At 37.5% G+C, this 25,107-nt stretch overlaps 1 protein-coding gene across 4 annotated transcripts; it reads right to left on the reverse strand.

Moving 5' to 3' along the window:
* Window positions 1-1,984: 1,984 nt before the first annotated feature.
* On the reverse strand, window positions 1,985-25,107 carry zmym4.1 (zinc finger MYM-type containing 4, tandem duplicate 1). 4 transcript variants are annotated; one of them, XM_066674146.1, is made up of 29 exons: window positions 25,069-25,107; window positions 24,389-24,669; window positions 20,988-22,082; window positions 20,639-20,734; window positions 19,035-19,090; window positions 18,764-18,931; window positions 18,213-18,282; window positions 17,468-17,720; window positions 16,935-17,091; window positions 16,599-16,811; window positions 15,265-15,415; window positions 15,033-15,148; window positions 14,030-14,248; window positions 13,027-13,177; window positions 12,733-12,908; window positions 11,581-11,779; window positions 9,943-10,104; window positions 9,803-9,837; window positions 9,413-9,557; window positions 9,223-9,335; window positions 7,772-7,952; window positions 5,340-5,567; window positions 5,148-5,251; window positions 4,621-4,768; window positions 4,269-4,420; window positions 4,041-4,155; window positions 3,492-3,725; window positions 3,157-3,304; window positions 1,985-2,920 (listed from the first exon to the last, which is right to left on the reverse strand). In XM_066674146.1, exons 3-29 carry the CDS (start codon window positions 22,069-22,071, stop codon window positions 2,707-2,709), a joined length of 5,088 nt encoding a protein of 1,695 aa, XP_066530243.1. In that variant the 5' UTR covers window positions 22,072-22,082; window positions 24,389-24,669; window positions 25,069-25,107; the 3' UTR covers window positions 1,985-2,706. The 4 variants fall into 4 exon arrangements, with proteins under 4 accessions (XP_066530243.1, XP_066530242.1, XP_066530245.1 ...); XM_066674145.1 differs by lacking the exon at window positions 25,069-25,107 and having other exon boundaries at window positions 24,389-24,865; XM_066674148.1 differs by lacking the exons at window positions 9,943-10,104; window positions 25,069-25,107 and having other exon boundaries at window positions 24,389-24,865.

Raw genomic sequence — 25,107 nt, forward strand, 5'->3', positions numbered from 1 at the left:
AAACTATGTCATTATTAACCTAATCCGCTTGGTTGACATAATACTAAATGAACTATATTAAGTTAAAAATGAACATTTTATGTTTCACTTTTATTAGCTGATTATTATAATTAATTTAAAAGTGTAATCAAAAGGAAACCTTGTATATAAATTAAAGCAATATTTAAAGTTGTGGAGGTGGTTTTTTTTAAACCTACTGTTTTGTTTTTGATTTTTTTTAATCATTCATTTATTTATTTAAAAAATACTGTTTTTGAAGGTCCGTGAGAGTGCTCAAAAAAGTGACTGGGCATAACTAGATAAAAACGTGTTAATTTTATTTAATAAATGTCCGGGCGCATTTCAGTCTCCAGGTGGCGCTTCATTGTCAGTTGCGACTCACAACCGAAGGCTGACATTGGCCGCTCCCTCCAATAGAGCGATGGAGAGCTACCACTGACTGCTGCTTATTAGAGATTGAACTGATTTTCAGATTGATGAAATATTTGACAATAAAGAGATAAGGACCTAGGAATTAAGACCAGTTTTTCCACTAAAGTCATGTTCATATGTTGCCATCTGGCGACAGATTTACTACATCATTTAATGTGGACCAGACAATAAAAGTCCCCTTTCTACGGTCGACTCACAAATGTATTGTAAGTATACGTCACTTAACAAGGTTTGATTTAACCAGCCGGGATTTAACGTCATTTTATCTCAAACGGAGTGGTCCTGTAAATGTAGATAGTTTAATTATAGACTCTAACTGTGTGCTGTGATCAGTTTTAAAGCGAGTGAGACGATACAGGGACAGACATACCAGCGATCATTTTTGCCCTCCAGTGCATTATCTAGCATCGATTTGAAAGAAAATATACAAAATATTTTAAATAAATATAAATACATCACAGATTTATCTGATTATGCAAATCCACAATATGTCCACAATATAGTTTTTCTTTTATAAATATTTATTTGGTTTTTAGTTAAATTTTAAAGTAAACCTTATGTGGTAAACTAAAATGTTTACAATAATAATAAAATGCTGTTTCAGCCTGTTTTGAAGGTGGCTAAACTGAACGTTTTGGCTCTTTACATTGCTGATATAATAAACAAATTAAAATGCTAATGAACTATATTTTGTTTTACTAGGTAATGTTTTTATTACACTCATTGCTCATTAACAGCTCAACAAAGACATTTCACGAGTGTCTTTGTTAATCTCTTAACAGAATTACTTGCTAGTTCAGCCTATGGTAACAACATATCTTGACTTAGCTGTCCTTATTTTGAGAGTCTGTTTCTAGGGTTCTATTGAAAACAACAAAAATCAATAATATATCAACATATATTCAATGTTTTTAAAGGAGTTCTGGATTGTTACAATCAACAAAAAAGAGTGATATGTTCAGGTTCTGGACTAGCCTGAAATATTACTGATGCAGTGAACCAGTAGGAATTTTACTTTTCTATTTTTCTGGACTGTTTTATAACAGGAGTGCTAACTTTATCACTGACAGTTGTCAATTTTCTGACTATAGGTAGAAAAAGAAAAGGATAACTGGTGAAAGAAATCACAATAGGTGGCCCAAAGGTAGCATGTGCTTATTGGGATACGTAACATTATTCGTTGTCTGTAACAGTTTATCTAGTTCAGAGTCGCGGTTACTTCTCATAATAAGAGATCCAAACCAGGGTGTCTTCCCCTGAATAAGGGAACCACTTGCTGTACTTATGTTATACATAAGTCAAGTTAAAACTACAGTGCCTTCTGTGGGGCTAGGAGTTAATTACCTTGTGTAAATGACTAGAAGGGATTTGGGAGCATGCTATCAGAATGTGACAAATATATCAAGTGACTGCATGCACAGTTTCATAGATAAATCACAACTGAGTAATACAGCTTGGTATTATGTCCTTGTATCAAAAGCTGTTTTCAAGATATTTTTTTAATTGTTTGAATACAAAATGTTTTTTTTAATAAACAATGTATTTTGAGTAAAATGATGCACAGTTTCAATTTCTGTGATCAAAAAACATTTTATCCATAAAAAAGCTTAACATAAGAGTTTACAGGCATGAACCAAAACATGGGTCAGCTTATCATTTAAATAAAAAATGACTTTCAAACAAACCAAACACACGTCTTAAAAATGGGCACAAATTTGCTAGGTTTGGTGTGTATTTCTTTAGTGTTACAGAATAACATGGAAAGTGAATGAATCACAATGTTACCAAACAGCTTCCAAAATGTGTAATGGAGAACCATTATACAACAGTCAACATCATGCTCTGTCTCTAAAGTCAATAAAACGTATAGCTTCTTCCAATGAGTCCCAGGTGATATGAGTTTGTATCTGCTGTGTGTTTTTCCATTTTCTTTCATAGGAACAATTCTGAACAAAATGCACCAGATAATAAAGATATAAAAGGAAAAACTGAGCATCAGCACAACAAATAGACTTAGTGTCCAGAATTACTTTAATAAAAAGCAGTGTGCCTGTGTATTTTGTGTCCAATTACATTGTCCTCAAGTGCTGGTACTTAATGGTATACTGGTACTGATAAACTGTAATGAGAAAAATTTGGAAATTTGTGTGTGTGTGTGTGTAACAAGGAGGAATTTTCCAAGAGGACATTCTGCATCTCCTGCTGAAAGACAAGAGTTATGTTGTTCCACTAATTTAAGTCCAGGGACTGCATGGGAGACAGTATGTACACATTTCAGTCAGAGTCGGACGCCACGTCAGAGTCGGACGCGCCTGCGGGCTTCCCTCTCTCCACATAGAGCTCTCGGACAGTGAGGATGCGAGTGAGCATAGTCTCCAGCTCTTCATCATCCAGTGCCATAGAGGAAAACCACAAGGGACTGTTGGGCACACAGCAGCGCTCAGGACGCAGATAGAAAACGTTTGTGCGCTGCTTCACTGAAGACGAACTGGAATAATTAAAACAACAAGATTAGTAAAACAAAAAAAGCCAAACAGACAAAACAGACAATCATCAACAAAAAGCTTAGGTTATCAACAACTGAATTTTCTAATGAACTAAATAAGCAATTCTCATTTTCCAAAATATTAAAATGTCCTCCCTTTAATATGTTCACCCTAAATTCATTATTAATTCAATCAATATTCAAGCAGATTTGCAGCTGGAACAGAGTCTTTGACCTACCATTTGGAAAGGTAGAATTCATAAAGCCGGACTGGACAACGGAGGGGATTCTCTGGGTTCTCCTGCATTTCCAACACACCTTCATCCCTCTCATCATCCTCATCATCTCTCTTCCTCTTGGCAGAGACTCCATCTGCATTTGAGTTGCCTACAAAACGTACAAAAAGTTAAAGTGAAATCATATTTAATTACGTTCATACAGATTTGTATATATTCTTACAGAATTATGTAGATGCTCTTATAAAAAGGATTAAGTATAAGAAACAATCTCAATACTGTTTAAGAAAAATAATAAAGCCCACTTTTGGAGGAGCCACTTCAACATTGAGTCTTACTGTCTTTGGGCACAGGTGGGTAGAAGCGGAGAGAGGCCACTTTGCCGCTGTTGTTGGAGCGAGTGCAGCGCATGACGTGGGCAAAGGAGAGGCGGCGGTGCTGAGCCACTGTCTTAAAGTTAAAGAACTTAGTGCAGAAGTAGAGCAGGGTGTTGAGGAGCACACTGGGAGAAAATGCCCCCAGCTGCTTACACTCCCACAGGTATTCCTCCTCCACTCGAGAGTGCACGTAGCCTGGACACACACACACACACACACACACACACACACACACACACACACACACACACACACACACACACACACACACACACACACACACACACACACACACACACACACACACACACACACACACACATTAGCAGTAGTACTTTTTTGTTACTACTAATCATACACCCCATATAAACTAAGAGGAAATCACAATGAGTTGTCTCTGTTAAAAACAGTTAACCTTTAACTTTGTGGACAATGCTTTTTTGGGCATGTATATTTATAATTCAATTACAGAGATATCAGAGATGATTCCAAAATATTATAACTTCTCACCACTAGGCAGTATAACTGGGTTCCAGTCTTTGAGTAAATTGGTTATACTTTGACTGAATTTAGAATAGAACAGGTCAGCAAAGATGTTCTCCATTCGACCATTTTCGAACAAGTACTGTAAAAAAAAAAAAAAAAAAAAGAATAATAATAATTTCAACAAGGAAACACATTATTTCCACATGAAGGCAAAACATTCCACAAATAAAAAGCAATGCACGTCTATCCTACCTGCTGTATGCCTAAACAGAGGTAATGGATACTGTCTGGACTGTACGGTTCTCCATTGGGTCGGCGAACCTCATTGATGAACTTGCAGAGGCCGTAGCTTAACTCAGCTGTGCTACACTGCAACAAGTCCTCCTTTAATATCATGTTACGAGCTGGTTCAGTGAAGGAAAGAAAAGCTTTACAGAGTCAAGTGAAATTTACATACACATAAAAAATAAATGCTTCAGTTCTGGAACTAATCCCTACCTGACTAAAAAGATGTGCAATATAAAAATCTGGAGGTGCTGAATAATTCTAAATGAATGACAGAATCCTGTTGTAACAAAGTTTCAGAAAATTAAGCAAGACTCACAGCCAAACTTTGGAGTTTCTAGAGTGGGTTGTGCATTTCTCCAGCGTACCCAGCTCTTCCATGCTTTGACTCCATACTCATGGTGCAGTTTGGTGACTTCTGGAAGTCCAGCCGGTGAGACAGCAGAACCTCCAGAGCGCTTACGAGGCTGCAGAAACATCCAGCACGTCATGGGCGACAATTGGGAATTGTTTAAGGTGAGCAAACAATCTCAGCAAATTATATACTGGGGTATAAAATATACATCATAAAATAACATGCAGACTGTCACTTTAATTTGGGAGACAAGCCGAACACGCAAGGCCAGCCTGAGCAGAGCATACAGTTTTTTATTGCATCTATTATTTTACATAAAAAGAAAACCAGCTACATTTCTGAGGCCATCCAGTAAGCAAATATCTTTTACATATTTTAAAAAGATTATTTTCTTTGCTTAATTGATCAAAATTAAAAAGATAAACCAAAAATAATACATTACAAAAAAATGAGAAAAAAAAAAAAATTGTGTATGAATATAATGTTCCTACCCTTTTCTTCTGTGGGAAACAGTCTCGACCTCTCCTGCGAGTTTTGTGTTTGGATGTTGGAGTCTTCTCTTTTTGTGCACGCTTCTCCAAAAGGTCAAAACACTCTAAAACACAAAATGATCACATTATTAACAGTCAACTGCAAGTATTTCTTTTATGGGATTTATCTGTAACACTCATGTCAGCTCTTACCAACAGGGTAGTCAGCCTCCAGGTCCATGTGTGGCTCTTCTGGGGTGGATGCTGGTGTGGGGCTTGGTGACCGTACAGCTGATTTGGAGGGAGGTGCATGTGGAGGTGCTTTCTCGGGTTCTGAGGTTCGACCAAATCGAGAGGCACTGGAGACACTGTCTTCCTCCCAGCTCAGATTGCTGGACAGGGCTTCCAAATCAAAATCTTCAATGAAGTTGTCTTCCTGGTCTGAGAAAGAAAAACAGTAAGTACACTTTAAGACACTGTGTGAAAAAGAGCCATGATATGACTGCACTGCCAGTTTTAATGTTTGGTAATAAGCTTATTGTTGAGGCCAACTATCACCATCTTTACACTGAGAGAACACAATGCCTCTGCAATTACAGATCCACCGATCCAATACTCGGATCGATTATGAGCCCGATACTAAACAAAATTAGCTGGATCGGATTTTGGATAGCAAGACAAAGGACTGTCTCTCATCATTTACAAACACATTTTCCCTTGCAGACAAGTTAAACTTCAGCCACGTACAAACAACAAGATTGTTTTCTCCTCAAACATACCATTCCACATTAAAAGATGAGGAACTTCTGAACGTAAACAATCCAGACAGAGCTGCAGTTCCCTACAGTGGTAGAAGTTCCCTTTAGGTCAAGCCCATGTAGTGAGGTAACAGTTTATTAATTCAACAACGGTACTGGATCGATGTCATCTGATACACAACATTTATGTATCATATTGGAATTGAAAAAAATCTGAAAATGCAATGTGTCCAAAAATGTGTAACTGTCAGGATTAGGGTTGCAAAGGGGTGGAAAATATCTGATACATTTCCAGTAAATTACCGTTAACTTTCCATGGGAACTTTGGAAATATTCCAAAATGTAAACCTTCCATGGAAATTTTGGGAACTTTGGGGATTTATTGAAATTAATAGGAAATATTGGATAATTTAAAGGAACTATATCATACATTATCATCAATGTACTTTTTTTTGTCACCAGCAGAAGGCATAACAATACAAATTATAACTGACACATTTGATATCATAGTTGATGCATGTGGCATTCTTCTGTTAAATAAAATGACAAAGTGTAAAAACCCTAAAGCTAATGGTCTTCAAAATGTTAAATAAAACACAGTATTAATATAATTGTTGTTTACAGAAACAAACAAAATAATAATAATAATAATAATAATAATAATAATAATAATAATAATAATAATAATAATATAGGTAGGCAAAAAAATATATGTTTGCTAGCTTTGGTAAGCTAAACTCTTGCTAGCCTGCTAGTCTTGGTATACTAGTCTCTTAAATGAAATTGCTTTGAGGTTTTCTGAATTACCAGATAGAAAGCAACTGTCACATTACACCTTGATTTAATAGTTGCTTAAATGTTTCAATGCTATTACTGTCATTTAAAATATGAACCTTGTAAAAATGTACCTATACGTAGTCCTTTGGTTTAAATGTGTGTTTTCAGTAGGTGAGTGTCAGGTTTCTAGAAATTATCTGGACATATTCTGTAAATGTGATGGAGTAATGAACAGTGCAGGGAGTGTGGTCTCAAAAGCCCTTCAGTGTGTAATGTGCCATTTGCCCTGGATTGAGGAGCAGCTTTGTTATTCAACTGTTTTAGTATCATATCTAATTATTTTAGCCAAGATTATGTTTCAATATATTTTTTACCAACTATATGTAAATTTCTCACCTTTAGCTTTGATTATTCCCATTTTATTTCCATTAATTCCCATGGTAGATTTCTCAAATATAAAAATTATTGAATAAAGGAAATAAATGAAACATAATATTATTGCATTTCATATTTATTCTGATGCTAAAAAATGAATAAATGGTGCTCAATATCCATTTTGACCAAAAACAATAGTATTAAAGCCTATATACACTACTATAGGCATCTTTAATAAACTTTAATATTCTTTTATCTATAAACATTTTTTTACTTTAATCTTTTATTTGAATTTCATGTCTTACATTTGAATGTAATGTCAATTTCAGATACTTATAAAACTGTATCCATGCAAAAGCCCCGAGGTGCTAAATCTCAGGAATGTCTGAATGCTTTATATTTTTCGTTGTTTGAATAATTTTTAATCCTTTTTATGTCTATTTGTTTTAACCATATTTTTGTGTTTTTATTCTCTTTAAATCTTTGCATTTTCTTATTTGTTAATCTTTTTTAATGACCGCATTGTATTAACTTTGCTATATAAATAAACTTGCATTGCCTTACATTATCCCTGGTGTGTAAATGGCAAAACTAAATAAATAATTATTAACTACATTTGGGGTAAGTGTTAGTTTTCCGTTAACTACAAGACAGGCTCCTCAGGTTAATAGCTACTCAATTTATAACTCACATACACCATTTTTATGATAATATATGCACTGTAAAGCTTCCTACTTTGGTCACTGCCATGGGGGACAGTTTTTTCCTTTTCACTGTCTTCTGCCACCATCTCAGCCATCATGATCAGATCTGCTTCTAGTGGGTTGTCTGGAATCTTCTCTTTTATTTTCTTAATAGTTTCCACTATTTGCTCGGCACTGTTAAGAGTCGTTGGTAGAAACATGGGCACGGGTACCTGTAGGGACAGAGAGAACAATCAGTGGTCTCATGACTTTATAGGGTAAAGCAGAGGTGATTTAATCTTCAATAGTAGGGTTGTAACAATACAAAAAAAATTTATATATATATATATATATCCATCCATCCATTATCTGTAACCGCTTATCCAATTTAGGGTCGCGGGGGGTCCAGAGCCTACCTGGAATCATCGGGCGCAAGGCGGGAATACACCCTGGAGGGGACGCCAGTCCTTCACAGGGCAACACAGACACACACACATTCACACCTATGGACACTTTCGAGTCGCCAATCCACCTGCAACATGTGTTTTTGGACTGTGGGAGGAAACCGGAGCACCCGGAGGAAACCCACGCGGACACGGGGAGAACACACCAACATTATATATATATATATATATATATATATATATATATATATTATTATTAATTTTTTATATATATATATATATATATATATATATATTTATATATAATATATATAATAAATATAATTGGATCTGATAAGGAGGTGTCTCCATGCAAGACATATTTTAATACAGCTAAATGGAGGACCGCCTCAATACATCCTTTGTGTTCTTATGTTTAAAAATTTAAATCAATAGACAGTCAATGTCTAAGGCAACTCTGCCATCACCATAAGACTGTGCCTTTGCTCCTGAAGCCTGTAACATTGGCACTAAGCCCAAGGCTAAATCAAAGACAAAACATACTTTCTCAAAGCCATGTATATCAGTACTGCAGCTCCAGGACCATATTTTGGTTCCATTAAAAGCCTTGGATGTAGTGATGGGTACACACATATTTGATGACTCATCCTCATAAGATTCTAGTGGTTCAGACTCTAGTTCTGATGAGGATGAGGAGAATGATATTAACACACACATTAATACCGGATACCCTTCCATACGGTTTGTTCATCGTCAGGATTTCAATGTTATCGACAATATGGTCAGTAGTCTGCTGTCAGTGAGAAGCCAGTTTCAGTTCATAGAGTCCTTGCTCCAAGTGACAAGGTATGCTCGGATTACAGGGTCCTCTATTGACGCCTGATTATGATGATCTGAATCAATGATGTGTAATGCAGCGAGAATTTGGAAAATAGCTGACTAAATACTTGAAAAAACAAACACCATATCAGAAAAATATAATGTTGTTAGTGTGATAATAATGTAATATAAAAAAGTGGCAAGTAAGTTAATAAATCTTAAAAATGCATAAAATTATCTTTATTAATATCACAAGGCTCTATATTTTTAAGCAGCTCACCGGTAGAGGAAGTCCCACTGCATGTGGTGTGTACTGTGAGTAGAGGTGCATAGGTACAGGAACATACACTGGCACTGGTAAAGGTAACACTACTACTTCAGGCATTGTTTTCTCTGTGGGTATAAACACATCGTATAAGTATTGAAAGACATGTGTGATTCACATTACAGAAAATAATTATGATAAGCACCTGTCTGTACGTTCATGTCACACGTGTTGGGTTTGCAGGAGGTGCCCTTGTTTTGGCTCATGGGTTTACAGAGCAAAGCTTTGTTCTTCAGCATTCTGGGTGGTGCAGAAGAGGACTGCTTCCCATCGTCTGTCTGAGTGCTGGCCTAAAAAACACAATAACTGTTAACAACAGACTCAACTAAACGAGCAGTAGATTTTATTTAGCAAATAATTTTAAACAGACTGTGTGTAATTACCTTAATTTAATTTCACAGAAATATTACAATTCCTATATTTGTGTACATTCATTAATCAATCAATTCATAAAATCAAAGGCCTAAACACATCCAAACAACTGAATTATTCTACATGTAAATGATTGAAGGGAAGTGGGGTGTGGTGCACTTACATTTCCAATTAGCTTCATAGAATTAGGAACAGTCCCTAGAACAGAAGATTTAAACATGAGCTGGTAACTAAGAACAACTTGAAGTCTTAACTAATGCAGCTGTAAGGGGAAGAAGACAGCAATAGAGGGAGGTAAAGTACCTTGTAAGGCAGTACTTCCTAGGACATTAGGTTGCCCATTGGTGTTGTTAGATAATGATATAACATTGGCAATAACAGGTGTGGCCTCTTTTGTAACCAGTGATGTTTGAGTTGTTGTGTTGGGCACAGTAGTTTGGAGCACAGGCGCTATGGAGACTGGTACTGCAGAAGTGAAGACAATTAAATATAAGAAATAATGTACATAATAAAGTACAGAATTTGGTTGAATGATTAAGGGATAAATATCTAACTGAAATTTTTCTGAAAATAATTTATTTATAATTGCATTTAAACCAATTAGGTAAGAAGATCTGGTCTTAATTTTGAGCACAGTGATTTATTTTTGGTTGTTGTCATGTACACAGAACAGTGCTTGACTGGCTCTGATTGATTAAAACTGTATGTTTTGTTGTTGATAACACAACACAATTTGATTATATTACTATTATTTAAACAATCTTTCAGCCCTAATTTGTACCATGATTTTAACTCTGCTTTGTTCATTCATATGTATTAGTGATACACGATATATTACCGGTGGCCGATATATTACTTGCCGATATTTGGATCTTTTAATTACTGCTATCGGCCCGATATTGGAATTTTAGCCAATATTACACCCAATGACTTGGTGCTTTTTGTGCTTGTGCATACACACTGACGCCTGTAGATACACAAATGTGTCTGCTGTGTGGACGTTTTTCATAGTTTCTGCAGAAAACAGTTTCTGGGATTTAATTTCTCCATGGTGAAAACCAATTTAAAATATCAGTGACAGTACACGCGCACACAGATAGCGGAGTAAACACACACACAGCAGGTTAAACCACAGAAAGATACTCTCAACCACCACAGTGCAGGAGCCCTTCTTATATAAAACACATGAAAATAGATAGAGTCATTCAGTTTCTGAATTTATTACTAAAAACGCTATGATAAAAACTCAAACACTCACTTGCTTCAAACTAATTATGCCGCTCTATCCATCGAAAAACCCGGCGCTGCACTAATTTAGAGCACCCCTCTAAAAACTGTTCAAGCAGAACCAGCAGTAAATCTTTCAAAAGACGTAAATTAATTACAACTAATAAAACATAAAATTAAAAAGTACAGAAATGTACAGATACTGAAGAAAAGGCTTGTCCTATGATAAAAAGAATTTGTTGAAAAAATACGATTATTGTTTATATAAATATCTGTATCAGTTATCGTATTGGCCCAAACATTTCTAAATCAGTGCAGCCCTAATATGTATATCCTATGTTTTCCATAATGTTTGATTTTTATGAGTCAAAACATCAGATAGTCCTATGGTGTGAAAGCTTCAGCTGTGAAATGAGTGATTTCGACAAGAAGATGGAGGAAACAGACACTCGTATGTGCAGCACATACTGCACACTCTTCTGGTGGATATCTGTCTTTTTCAGCCATGCATTCTTTCAGAGGGGGTTTTTACATTTTTTGTCCCCATAATAGTGAAAACTTTGTAGCCAAAAGGCGTTTTGTGTGCCAGTTCTCTCTTATTGTCTAGTGTACAGGAACGTTTTCAAAGAATGAAGCTTCCTGTGTGATACTTTCGTTTTAGAAACTGGTTTGTATTTGGTATGCTGCCATCATTAATATTTTTCTTTGCCTTACCCTGTGTGACTGCAGGCTGGGTGGCCGTGGGCTGGGGTGCTGCTGTGTTGGTGGTAGTTTGGACAGCGGCTGTAGGGTAACCATGTAAACTACAGAAGTACATCAGACACTGCAAGCTGCAGAAGTGCTTCATTTCTCCCAGCCACTTCACAGATTCCACCATCTTCTTGGCGCGCTTACATGTGCTACACTTAGCCACCTGTGCAATGTATTCAAAAAGAAACACTTAAAATAATACCTAATTTCCATTATTCTTTATCAAACATATAAAGCTGCACACTAAATAAATAAACCCTCATTGGACCACCAAAGAGCATGTATGATTGGGGTGGTAGATCATTCTCAGTGGTGCAGTGACACTGTTTGGATATGTTGTGCCAATGAGCAGATCGGACACAGCAGTGCTGCTGGAGTTTAAAAAACACTCAGGGTCACTGCTAAATAGTCCACCAATCAAAACTGCAGCCAAAAGCGTCCTGTGTATGGTGTCCAGAAAAACTGAGAATGAGCAACCTGCCAAATCATAACTGCTGCAATGTGGTGGCCCTGACCTTTGAATTAAACTGTGAAAAGGGACTAACAAAATATGCAGAGCAACAGATGGACTACAGTCTGTAATAGTAGAACTATAAAATGATCATGTATGGTCAGTGGAGCTGATATGAGGCTTTAAAAGAGATGAATGTGACAAAGCACATATACTTCAACACATTACAATTCACAACCATCAAAAAATGTCAGAATATATAAAATAATTAAAGGATCAACCTTGCTCTGGTTATTCTTGGGTTTGATAACTATATTAAATAGTTTATGACTGAAATAAGCATTAATTAATTTAATGCATTAATATGAATGTATTTATAAGGGCCTTAATGTATAATGGTACTCCAGATACAATGAGCTGATTGTTCATATTGCCATTTGTACAACCTCAGACATTAGGATTTCACAACTGCTCTATATCGTAGTGAAGTGTGGCTTTCTGCATGATATATTCTCTATTTGTACTTTTAAACTCATACCCACATGTGCTTACTGTTTTTTCCTTTTATATATTTTTTGATTAAATAAATTTGCCATTTCTGTGTTTATGAAAATTAAATCAGTACATTTAATTGTTCCATGAGCATTTTAAAAAACTGGTATTACCTGACAGAATAACAGAGTATACTGCGACAAACATTCAACCCCGCAGAACTCCTCTTGTTTGCCAGAGAATAACCCAGGCACCAAAGTCTGAGATGTGCTGTTGCAGTACATGCAATTGCGACAGTGCTTCTTGCCCCAGCTTTTGGCAAGGTCGTGCTTGTAGAGTAGCTTGCAGCCTGCAGAAGCAGAGATATATTTATTTCCTTTGATAGGTTAGCAGCTATTTCAGACACATGCTGCTGGAGCTCCAATACAAAAAAAGTGGAAAAGCAAAAAGAGCACTTATGGCCTTACCCTCACTACAGAAAGAGCAGTCTACATTGTTAATCCTCTTTATCTCCTTCACCACCTTGTCGATTTTGCAGTAAACACACTGTGCCATAATATAGTTGGTCCGTCTGAACTCGTCCACACATGCCTTATCACAAAACGCATACATCTTTCCCTGCAGGATTACAGCGAATTCAAACCCCATAGTTAGAATGTTCATTATTCACTAACATTTTCTTCCAAATAATAATACATTTATTTAAAGAACGATTCTCCAAATTTTCAAAATCAGAACCCAACTACATATAGTTCAAAGACATCAGCATTTCCCTTTTAAGCTAAGTTCACATTATCAGATTATACATTAATTCAGTCAGTCATTCATTTTCCATAACCACTTCATCCTGTTCAGGGTCATGGTGGATCTGAATCACAGGCTGCAAGCCAGGAACCCATGCTGGATGTGAGACCCGTCAATCACAGGTCACAGCACACTCACAGTCACCCACACTTGTGGATAATTCTGAATAACCAATCCACCTACCAACATGTATGTCTGAGGATACCTGAGAACTTGGAGGAAACCCAAGCAGACTCAGGGAGAACACACCAAAGATTACCAGATTTTGTAAATGTAAGTTAGCCATAGCTAAATATCTTTCTCTTGTAATTTTCTTATATATGAATATACATAAGGTGACAAAACAACATACAATTTCATAGTTTGAAATATACTATAGGTGGTCCAGCAGGTGATGTAGTTACATGGGGATATATACAGGAATGCACAGGAATCATTAACACTAGATAACTGATTGTGTTTCCATTAAGGGGCTATTTCTTTCATTCTTAAGACAGATGTGTGTCACCTGTAAACATGAATGATAACATCTACAGAAAATGTTCAAATTCACTTTAAGATAAAACAATTGAGCAAAAAAAGGCTTGTAATGCAGCCTTATTTCAGAGTCTTGTAAACAGGCTTTGTAACTAGTTTCTACCAACACACATGATCGTTAGGCACTACCTTAAAGTCCAGCAGCTCAGGCTTGCGGAAGAACGCACGCTGACACTGAGCACAAGGGATTTTGGTCACTGCTGGTATCTGAAGAACTCCAGAGGAGCTGGGATCTGCAGAAATAGGTTTGCTGGAGGCAGGCTTCGGGACAGACTGTGGCGTTACTGTGCTCAGAGTTGAGGTTCCAACATTCAGCTGGTTTTGAGTGTTTGTCTTATTGAAGGAATCCTAATAAAATATTAAATGAGAAAAATGATCTCCAACAGACAAATGGGTACATGAAAACAAAACAAGGACATTTAATGACAATTATAAATTTTACATTTAAACCCCACAAGCTCACAAAGGTCAAATACTGTCAGATATAGTCATAGTACGTTAATAAAGCCACACTGTAAATAAAGCAAATTTGATTTTCTTGTTTTTAAACTGAATCAGAGGTTTATGTTTTGGTCAGTGGTCATAAAAGGAATCACAGAAAAACCAAACAAATGTCACCATGTAAGTGCAGAGCAATGCTACAGTACATTGAGCAAAAAATAAATAAATAAATAAAAACCCCAATCAGAGGAAAAATAAATTAAGTACATTTTATTCATATAGATCTAATGCTATAAAGCTCTCACCATCTTTCAGGGGAATTGATCAGATTTAAAATAACTAATATATATACTCCTCCTAAACTTTCCAGCTAAAAGATAAAAAAAAAATGTGACTAGACCATTAACATAAAGTTGAATAACTAACACTTAACATATTTCATACTTTATACAGAGTGTGTGATCTAAAGGTTAATGCCAAATACCTTGGATTTATATTCCAGTTCTTGATCAATATAGTACCATAAAAAGAAGTGTTAAATGGCATGCGGTTATAAGGGGGTTGGAGTTGTTAGAACTTTTTCCAGAAAAAGCCTCACAAATCTAAAAAAAAAATAAATAAATAAAAAATAAAAAAAATCCTGAAATGACCATGGTTAACTCAGACTGTTTTAGAGAAGATTAAACAGTACCTGAAAAGAAACCACACAAGAGAAGGAGCAGAAGTTGCGGATGGTACCATCTGACATAGCGAGGTGGTACTGAGGCACTTGAACAAGCTTACAGTTGTTGCATTCCACCACAGAAGCTTAAATGTAAAGATAAATCAAAGATGGCCGATGAAACTATGTACTGTAAGTGATATGAAACAATCTACGTCTTTGTTAGAAATAGTAGAGGGAAAAAACGCACAAAGCCAGTTACCTGATGAGCTCACTGTTTGCACTTTGTAAGCTGTCACACATGAAGAGGAACAGAAGAGCTCTCTGTTTCCCTCTGAATTTGTGCTCTCCACCATCTCTCTAATGGCAAAATAACCCCGACACATAGTGCAGGGGACAGGCTTCCCATAGTTCTGCAGAAGAGATAAAAAAAATAATGAATACAAAATTATACCACATTAATGATGGCAGTTTCAAAATATTTGCAGTATAAAATCTCATTTCAGTCTATTCATTCATTCATTCATTATCTGTAAGCGCTTATCCAGTTCAAGGTTGCGGTGGGTCCAGAGTCTACCTGGAATCACTGGGCGCAAGGTGGGAATACACCCTGGAGGGGGCGCCAGTCCTTCACAGAGTGACAGACACACACTCACACATTCACTCACGGACACTTTGGAGTCACCAATGCACCTACCAACATGTGTTTTTGGGCTGTGGGAGGAAACCGGAGCACCCAGAGGAAACCCACGTGGACACAGGGAGAACACACCAAACTCCTCACAGACAGTCACCCGGAAGCGGGACTCAAACCCACAACCTCCAGGTCCCTGGAGCGCCACCATGCTGCCCCTTTTCAGTCTAGTGTTGCTTTAATATTTAAGTTTGATCAACCACAATGATAACAACAATAATAATAATCACTACATACACAAACTGTTTACACAGTAGAGAAGTCAAATTTATTAAAAGTATACACCAAGCTATGTTTTCTGATCATTTAGAATTTTAGTTGAGTCAATATTAGCGTAAATTGCACATACAACGCTCTACATTTTGAATGAGTGGAAATATGTGTTTACATATAATAAAGTGTTATCATATAAATCAATCAGCCATACCATGGCCACTGGAAATAAAGTATGCAGAGCAAAATATAGACTACAGTAATTACTACTGTACTGTAGTACAACAAAGCGCTTCTGTATAGTCATCAACATTGGCATAGTTTAATGAAAGTGTCCTCCAGTGCCTGCATTACTACGATGAAAAATATCAGTAACATTATTTGCTTATAAATTTGTCCTTTGGATTCAGTGTTACATGAAGATGAACAAAGTCAGCATAGGAATAGCAATAAACATTTTATCAAGTCACATTTAATCAAGTCCTCAGTAGAACACGCCAATTAAAGATGTATTCAAAGAGAAAGACTTGACTGAATATGAGAGCGGCTGGGTTTCAGGGTGGCACTGTGGATGGCACAAAGCCAAACTACACAAAGCATTAAGTATGTATTCTTGTTTTTGTGTAAAATTTAAGAACTGAAAACACTCATTTTTACACACCTACTTTAGACAGAATCCTGAACGTTACCTTTTTGTAAGTAGTGGTGCAGTTCTGGCTGCAAAACTTTTTAACGTTGCCTTCTAATGCCAATGAAAAGCACTGGCCATCTCCACTGTAACAGTAGCCTCCACACTGGACGCAGCAGTTCATGGTGAGCTTATTGGAGGACCGGAACTGATTGAAGCAGGCATCACTGCACAGTTTATGGACACTGCCCAAAAAGTTTACCTCATGTCGAGTCTAGCAGAAATAAAAAACATTTTAAAAACACATCAGAAACGACCAACAGCCTTTCGTTCGTGAAATCATATTTCTGGAGAAAGTATCTTCTCAGACCAATCTTCTAATCTAGACACCACTTACAGGGCAGAGTTTTTGGCATATGCTGCATTTTGAGCTGCAGTTTGCACTGTCCCTCTTGTAATTAAAGGTGCTGAGGCACTTTTGACTGCAAAAGTTCTTCATGGTCCCTGCGGAGTCCACCGGGGAGAGGATGACATCCTTTGGGTTGGGAATCCCTCTACAGGGATGGAAAACACAGTGAAATTTTCAATATAATGCAATAAACAATTTATTCACCTTTAAAATGCAATAAAATGCATTGTCTGTTTGAAATGTCAGTGAAATCTAAACATCGGCCCAAAGCTTATAACTGCTCTACAATAGTTTTAATTCACGTTCAGAGATGCAGCTTCTCACCTGGAAGCAGAGAACAATGCAACCAGTGTCCAGAAATTAACTCCAATAAAATTCTTTTTGTTTTTAGCCAGGCAGTGTATGTAAATACATCAATCAAAGCGACTTTATGGATTTGGAGCAATGAACATATTTAATTAGTGTTTTGTTCATTTGTTCATGTAACAGATTACAAAGAAACAACTGTGGAGGAGACTCACTTGAGGCAGCAATGACAGATCTTTTTGGGGCTAGGCTTGATAACCAGTTCGGCTGCTGTGTTGCAGAGACACTGTGGAGAACAGAAGAGCTGAGCAGAGCCCTTACGTTGGAATGCCGTCTGGCCCTTTAGGAGGACTTTCTTACAGCCTGAACACACAACACACAGAGTGCTGGCAGAAGCCACAGCAGGAGTGGAGGTGTTGGATGGAGCTTTAGCTGAGGTGTTCACAGTTGCAGAGCCTGTGCTGGAACCTAGAATGGAGAAAATGTAGTAACATAACATTCGAGGGTGAAAAAAATGTGCAATGGTTTTTTATCAAGTATAGGGTGCTGCAATTGCTTGGAAACAGGCCATGACCTAGAACAGTTAATAGCCTGCAGGCCACATCTATTTCTTGTTAACCCCTATACTGAACAAAAAGTGAACATGAAATGACATGCTTAGAACGTCACACGCATATATAACAGCACATACCTTTTGCTTACTTTCTATTAACTTGGCTATTGTTCCTTACAGGTTTGATTTCTACCATACAACATTAACAATCATTTTTTGTGATTTAATTAACCAATTAACAAATGACTTCTTGACAACAAATTACTTTTTTTTGATAACTAAAAGCATTTATAAGAAAAAATTCAGAAAATAAACATGGTTGTAAAGACTCTGGTAAATTTCAATTCATTTAAAAACAAGCTATTCCAAAAGAGAAAAAGGAAAAAAATGGTCATTCATTTTTATACCTTGAGGTGTGGAGTTTTTACCAACAGAGAACACTGCACTGATCTTGAACTCATCCTCTGTTTTCATTCCCTGTTTAACATCAAAAATGGTTAATGGCAAATGAGAAATAAAAACACCATACATCTTGAATCGTCTTTAAAACTGGTTTGTCAGTCCCATCTAAATATTTACGTCATGTGGCGACTTTGCATAAAACCGTACAAAAGAAACCCTTATAAGTAAGTCATCATTATTATTATTTTAATAATTGAGAGACTGTATAACAGAAATTGATGTTTCTCCATTGGATATATGAAGATGATACAGTGATAAAATATTTGTAAGAGTGATTAAATTGTAAAACTTGTAACAGTTCATCTGCAGAAACTCTTTCATATTTTACAGTGAGGTGAAAGTTCAATGTTTCACTGTAATAAAAAGATTTCTTCTGATCTCATACTTTACAACACACTGAAACAGCAAAATACCATGTGGGGCACATGTCACCCATGACAACTGACCACAGACAAAGTTCTCACCTCAACAAGTGTGAAATAAAACCTTAACTCACTTGATTAATTTCAGGTTCATCCTTGACTTTCCCTGTTGGACCCTGAGGTACAAGAGCTTGATCATATTCCTCATCCATTGGTTCATCTTTGACCTTTACAGAAAGAACACTTGAAGTGTCAAGATCCATGTTCTCGGTTTCCTCTTCGGGCTGAAGAGGATGCACTGGCTGGGGAGAAAGAAGGGACGTCTGGCATGAACTGTGTATTTAAGCATAAATAAATTCCTGTTGATACCACTCTTTGATAACTGAATGTTTAAAATGTGCTCACTGTCTGTATAGAAGATTCCATCATTTCATCCTTCAGATCTTGGATCATTTGGCTATCTGTTGGAGAAGAGCAATATGTTTACAAAATGAGATGCAAAGCAAGGGTTTAAAACATAGCAAGGTAAACACAGGCTGTATTTTCATGCAAGCTCATCAAACAGCTTATTTAAACTCCAATGGGAATAATTCTTCCTGTGAAATGGAGGTTTTAACATTGCCCTCTGACATAATGGGGCAAACTTTAAAAAAAAAAAACCTTGCTCTGTTTGTTTCAAATAGTCAAATATGTATGTTGAGACATATTAAAACCCCCTGCCTAATATTATGTAGGTCCCCCATTACATTCTCTAAACCATCAAGGCATGGACTCCGCAATCACCTATGAATGGACAATGTGGTGTCAGGCACCAAGACGTTAGCAGGAGATCATTGTGAGATGCAATCGGAACGAAACCTGGAAACTTTGGAGACTTTACAGGTCAAGTGAACACATTGTGCTTTTTGCCTTGTTCCCCATACAATACCTGAATAATTTCTACAGTGTGGTATTTACATTATTATCCTGCCACATAAAAAAACCACTGCCATAGCGAGGTACACTTTGCATGCAATGATGTTTAGGTTGAATAGGACCCAGACTTTCATATCAGAACACAGCCTCAGCCAGCTTGCCTTCTTCCCATGGTGTATGGTGGTGCATCTGTACCCCGGTAAGCATTGTGCAAGCATCCAGTTCTCCATGCGACTTAAAAGAAAAAATATTTCTCAGACCAGACAACTTTGTTCCATTGTTCCATGTCATATGCCCACTGTAGGCGTTTTCGACCGTGGACACCAGTCAGCATGGGCACTCCGACCAGCAAGCTGTGTGTTGCACTGTGTGTTCTGACATATTCCTATCATAACAAGCATTAATCTTGTGTTATAGATGTTATTTAAATGCACATCAATGAACCTTGAGGTAACCAGTGCCCCTGTGTCAGGTTCACCAGAAGTCCCCCTCTGGACCACATTGTGTAGGTACTATCTATTAACACTCAGAACACACCCAAAGACCTGCAATTTTGAGTTTTAATTTTTGAGGTTGATCCAATGGCAATTCCTTTATAAGGTCCTGCTCTTGACACACATTCCAGGACTCAGCTTCAGTCCAAATAGAACACTCCAATTTCATTTAAATTAAAGGGACTTTTAATCAATGACAAATTTATTCAGTCAAAAATTTAGTCAGAGGATAAATGTGAATGTGTTGTTGTTTTTTTTTATATAAACACACTCAGTATAGTTTTTTTGTCAGCAGAGTGCATGCTTACAAAATATGTTAAAATGTTCCACAGTGACCCAAATACAATACCAAGGGTTTTATTTTGAACAGATCACACTTATACTGCAATTTTTTTTTTCATGATTTGCAGAGCATTCTTACATAACGCAGTCATTGTGTTTCATATCATTATCAGATTCTACTTTAGGTTTAAAACTGTTATATTTTTATGGAGTAGCTAACCTACAGAAATTGATTAACAACGTCCGATGTCTTAACACTTTGTAGGCTAAGCCTATATAAAATAGGGTGTAATTATTAATGTCCTTTAATAATATTACCTGATTTGTTAGATGACACATCTTGGGAAGAGACATTAGAAGTCTGGGCCTGACTGTCAGAAGGCTTCAATTCATGCTTTAGATCCTTAGTGCTATCTTTTGGTAAAACAAACACATTCACTTAATCACTGGTGGTTAGAACTGTGCATACCAGGGGTGTGGGAAAACATAATTTGCAAGAAAGAGAACTAATTAAGGTCTGGAGGTAAATCCAATATCAGTATTGTGTGATGTCTGTAGTATCCAAACCTCTGTCTTCACTCTAAGAACAGGTCACTGTGAAAAAGAACACTACTCCTGCCATGCTCCAGACACAGACGAGAACACAAGTTCTCGAGTTCACACTTACCTGTGTTCACACAGGGCTCAGAATCACCCTGCATCGACTCTTCCTTGCGATCGATATCCATTGATGTTTCATCAGAGTCCTCATCTATTGTCCTGATAACCATCCAATTTTCATCTTCTTGGCCCACATCTTCTGATCTCATCCCCTCCTCACATTCCTCTAAGCTCTCCGACTCTGTATTTTCAGTTTCGCAGTGTTTATCTTTTCTCTGCTTCATCTCATTTTCTTCTGGGGCCTCCTCCTCTGTTTGTTTCATTTTTAATTTCACTGCTTCCACAGTGTTCTCCTCAGGTTGTACATCCATTCGTGTCTCTTCATGATCCTGGGCACCTAAACTCCGGTCTGTCTCTATTGAAATATCTTGACCTTCCATATCCTCTTCCTGACCATGTTTGTGGTCCTTCTTGTCCATTTTCTCCGTCTCTGTTTCACTGTGTTCTGACTCTTTCTGATACTGCCTAACCTTTTCTTCCTTTAAATCTGCTTCATCTTTCTTTAAGTTTGCTTCTTCCTCCTGGTGGCCATGTTCCACCTCCTCATCCATGTTCTTTTCTTTTGGGATTTCGTCCTCCTCATTTGGCTCCCCCTGGTGCTTCTCAGCCTTCATCCTCTTTAAATCTCCGTCTGCCACCTCTTTCTGATGCCTTATCGCCTCTGACGGGGTCTCTAATTCCTCCTCTTGGCCAACATTACTCTTCTCTTTCAGGTTTTCATTAAGTTGTTTATCTTTTGACCCTGGCTGTTCCTTCACATTCTCCTCATGCTGTGACTGAACTTCCACCTCTTGTCTGGTGTCTACTGCTTGCTGTTTTATTTCTTCATTTTCTGGCTTTTCCTCTTCTTGCTTATCTATATCTTGTTGGCTCATCAGCTCCTGAGTCCCATCTTTCAGGTCCTCTTGAGAACTAAGTTCATCTTCTGCAGACTGGGAGGTGTTTGGATTCTCTGGCTTCACCAGTTTTAATGTGTTATCATCAGTACAACCAACAGGATCACCACTCTGCTCAGCTGTGTCCTCTCCAACCTGTGATGTGCTCTTCATCACTGTACTTTCTTCTTCTGCATTCTGAGAGGTGTCAGACATCTCTTACAAGTCTGAAAGCCACACACAATACATCACAATTATATACTGTAGCAAACATAGCCAATATTTTATCCTATATTTCTAGCTAAATGTTAAATCAGGAATTTCCCCCGTGTACACTTATTTGCAAAGCTTTAAAAACATTTTCCAAATTCTATGTATAGCACAGTATGAATTAGTCTGTGTTGCTAACATGTAAATAAGCTCAGTGTGATAGGCTGGACTGTAATGTGCAAAGAAATACAATGTAATTCATATACCTTCATTGTGAATGGCTTGGAAAAAATAATTGAACAAAATAATTTTGTTATTAAGTTATATGGACTGTACTGTCCGAGGAGTGAATATGGGTTTAGAAAATTATAAACCCTCTACTAAAAGGTAGATAATTTTTTTAATGACACAGATCCTTTAGGTAGCCTGTCGACTTTTGAAGCAATATTTACAAACAGCAAACAAGCTAGGCAGCTAATAAACCTAGCAACGGGTTGGCTAACGTTAGCTGGGCTAGCCCATTAGCTTGCTGAGAACTTCACTTCTGATGTATTTTGGCAGTGATAAAGTTGATATTCTGGCAAATAGTTATAATGTTTTAAATATTTGCTAGCAGCAATGTAACACGAATGGGAAACGCTAACGGTCCCAGAATTGCAGAGACGTGCCTAAACAGCGTTGGAGCGGTGTGTTTATTGGAACTTTTGCAGCACGGCACAGAAACAACAGGCTGCCGTTTATCATCTGTCCATTAAACACGAGTGTGGGCGCGACAGCAGTGTTTGTATTTAAAGAAAACAGAGCAACAAAATAAGGAACTTGAGCCTAGACTTTAATAATCGGGGCAACACAGTATATTGGTAAAAAAAAAACTAGATAACACTAAACCGTAAAGCAGCACAAAGGCAGGGACCGAGCCATATTTTAGCAGAAAGTGAGCCATCTTATAAAGCACAGCAGGGGGAGAGCGCTGAGGTGCAGGAGTTTAAAGATTCATTCCGCTGTTTTTTTTTTCCTACATTTAACGAAATACTTTGCAATGTACAATGCAAATCCGGTCATGTGGGGTGTTTTTAATGTGAAATGTCCGTTTTACTCTGTGCTGTTTGCAGTGATTGTGACTGCAAACAGATGGGGGCCCTTTATTTTTTTCTATGAAGCACTAACACAATGTTTGTATTAAATAAAAGTTCAGTGTTAACGTTTCAAACAATCCTAGGTTCATGTGGTCAATTTGTAAAACCAAGTTGCAATAGCGGGTGTTTTGAATGAACTATTTGTGTTATTACAAAAACAAACAAACAAACTAAATCACATTTATTCTCTTTACAGCAGTTTAGCCCCAACCACTCGTGCTGAAGTTACAGGTGACTCAGACTCACACTGCTCCTCGTATGAAGAACATTACATGACAGTCATTACCACAGCTCACTGCCATGCATCTGTCTTAAAACTGAATTAAAAACAAAAACAACCTTCTGATAGAGAGATTGAAAGAGATGTGCATGTAAAGTATTTATAACTGCTTCTGGTAAGGACACACTGTAAGTACAGAAAAAATAAATGCCTTTACAAATAAAAACAACAAACGTTTGTTTGGATTCTGTTAAGATGTGAATCACCACGTGTAACTCGTTCATTCGTTCACAGACTCATTCACATTAAAAAACTGCTTCACTGGAGGAGGCAGTATCCCAGTGCTTTGCTTTATTCACACTAATCTCTTGTTTACATTAGCAATGTCTTTAACCTTACACTTGTAGACAATGCAATGCTTCAGAACAAAATCAACTTGCTCTCAATTAATATTTGTCTGTAAAACGTATCCATGGTGTGGTCTGTTTACAAACAAACAAAGCATTTTGCAGGATTTTGAAAAGGCAGAATACATGGTTGGTCCATGCTGGATCCTTTTTTTACTGGTTTTACAAAGCGACTGACTCTAATGTGGCTTGTGCTTTAAGACTCTGCAATAACAGCTGGAGTTAACGGAGTCACTGATAGAACAGCTGGATTTCACTGAGGCTTTGTAATAGAGCATCTGCACTAAATGTTATCTCAGCTAACTTACTCTGATATTTTCCACCATCTAGAGCTATGTGCAGCAATGTGATAAAACAGTTGGTGTTCTGGCACATTTGCAGAAAGGTGGAGATCACTCTGAAACTCATCTCAGCCCAAAAGGCAGTGAGTCGGTTCACGTTAGCTGAGGTGAAGTGAGGTGCGGACTCTAAACACCACGCGGGCCACACACAAACACACACTCTCTCACATAAACACACACTCTCTCACACAAACACACACACACACTAATGTTACTGACCTCACACTGTAGCTACCACGCTGCTCACGCCGCCCTGGTCATGCACAGCTCCACACAGACAGAATATCCTCCACGACGAAGCAGAAATCGTGCAGGTGAAGGCCGCGGGCTGCAGTGGATTCTGACCCCTCTCTCAGTCTCAGAGTCCCGCTAAATCTCTTCCGCACGCTGCCACGGATGGAGCTCGCCTCTCTCCCTCTCTCTCCCTCCTCCTCAGAAACACACCGCGGCTACAGCGGCATCCAGCGACTACTCGCTCATTCCTCCAAGCACAACTACAGCTACATACACACACACCCCAACACCATACGTTAAAGGCAAAGTTAAAGGATCTAATAAAATTGCAGTTTTAAAAAATAAAATTCTGAGGACGGTTCGCCTCTCTCCGCTCACGGCAGTAAAACGGCATTTTTTTTTGGGGGGGGGTTAGACAACAAAGAGCCCTTCAAACATTGAAAAGCATGAACTGGGACAGGGACTTCTTTTTGCTGTAGAAGGAACTGACTCCAAATTCGTAGAGATAACTGCATGAAAGTAAATAAAGAACAAAACTGCCACAAACATCTCGATGTAAAAATGATTTTGTGTTTAATCACAAAATCTCTCGCCCCTCGGTGCCGTTGTGTGCTTAGCTGAACCTATGTGTGCTTTTAGGTCCTTTAATTCATCCAAGAACTTACATTTACGTTTCGGCATAGCTGCTCGAGATGAGGGTAGGT

The sequence above is a fragment of the Hoplias malabaricus genome, chromosome 6 (assembly GCF_029633855.1).
Source record: "Hoplias malabaricus isolate fHopMal1 chromosome 6, fHopMal1.hap1, whole genome shotgun sequence".
NCBI lineage: Eukaryota > Metazoa > Chordata > Actinopteri > Characiformes > Erythrinidae > Hoplias > Hoplias malabaricus.

What these genes read in the sequence shown, in the direction of transcription:
- zmym4.1 (XM_066674146.1), bottom strand. Translation starts at nt 22,071, where the DNA reads ATGTCTGACACCTCTCAGAATGCAGAAGAAGAAAGTACAGTGATGAAG. An exon ending in TCTGTTTAGGCATACAGCAG is followed by an intron (nt 4,156 to 4,268) that starts GTAGGATAGACG and finishes TTTTTTTTACAG; the next exon opens with TACTTGTTCGAAAATGGTCG. An exon ending in CCCAGTTATACTGCCTAGTG is followed by an intron (nt 3,726 to 4,040) that starts GTGAGAAGTTAT and finishes GTGTGTGTCCAG; the next exon opens with GCTACGTGCACTCTCGAGTG.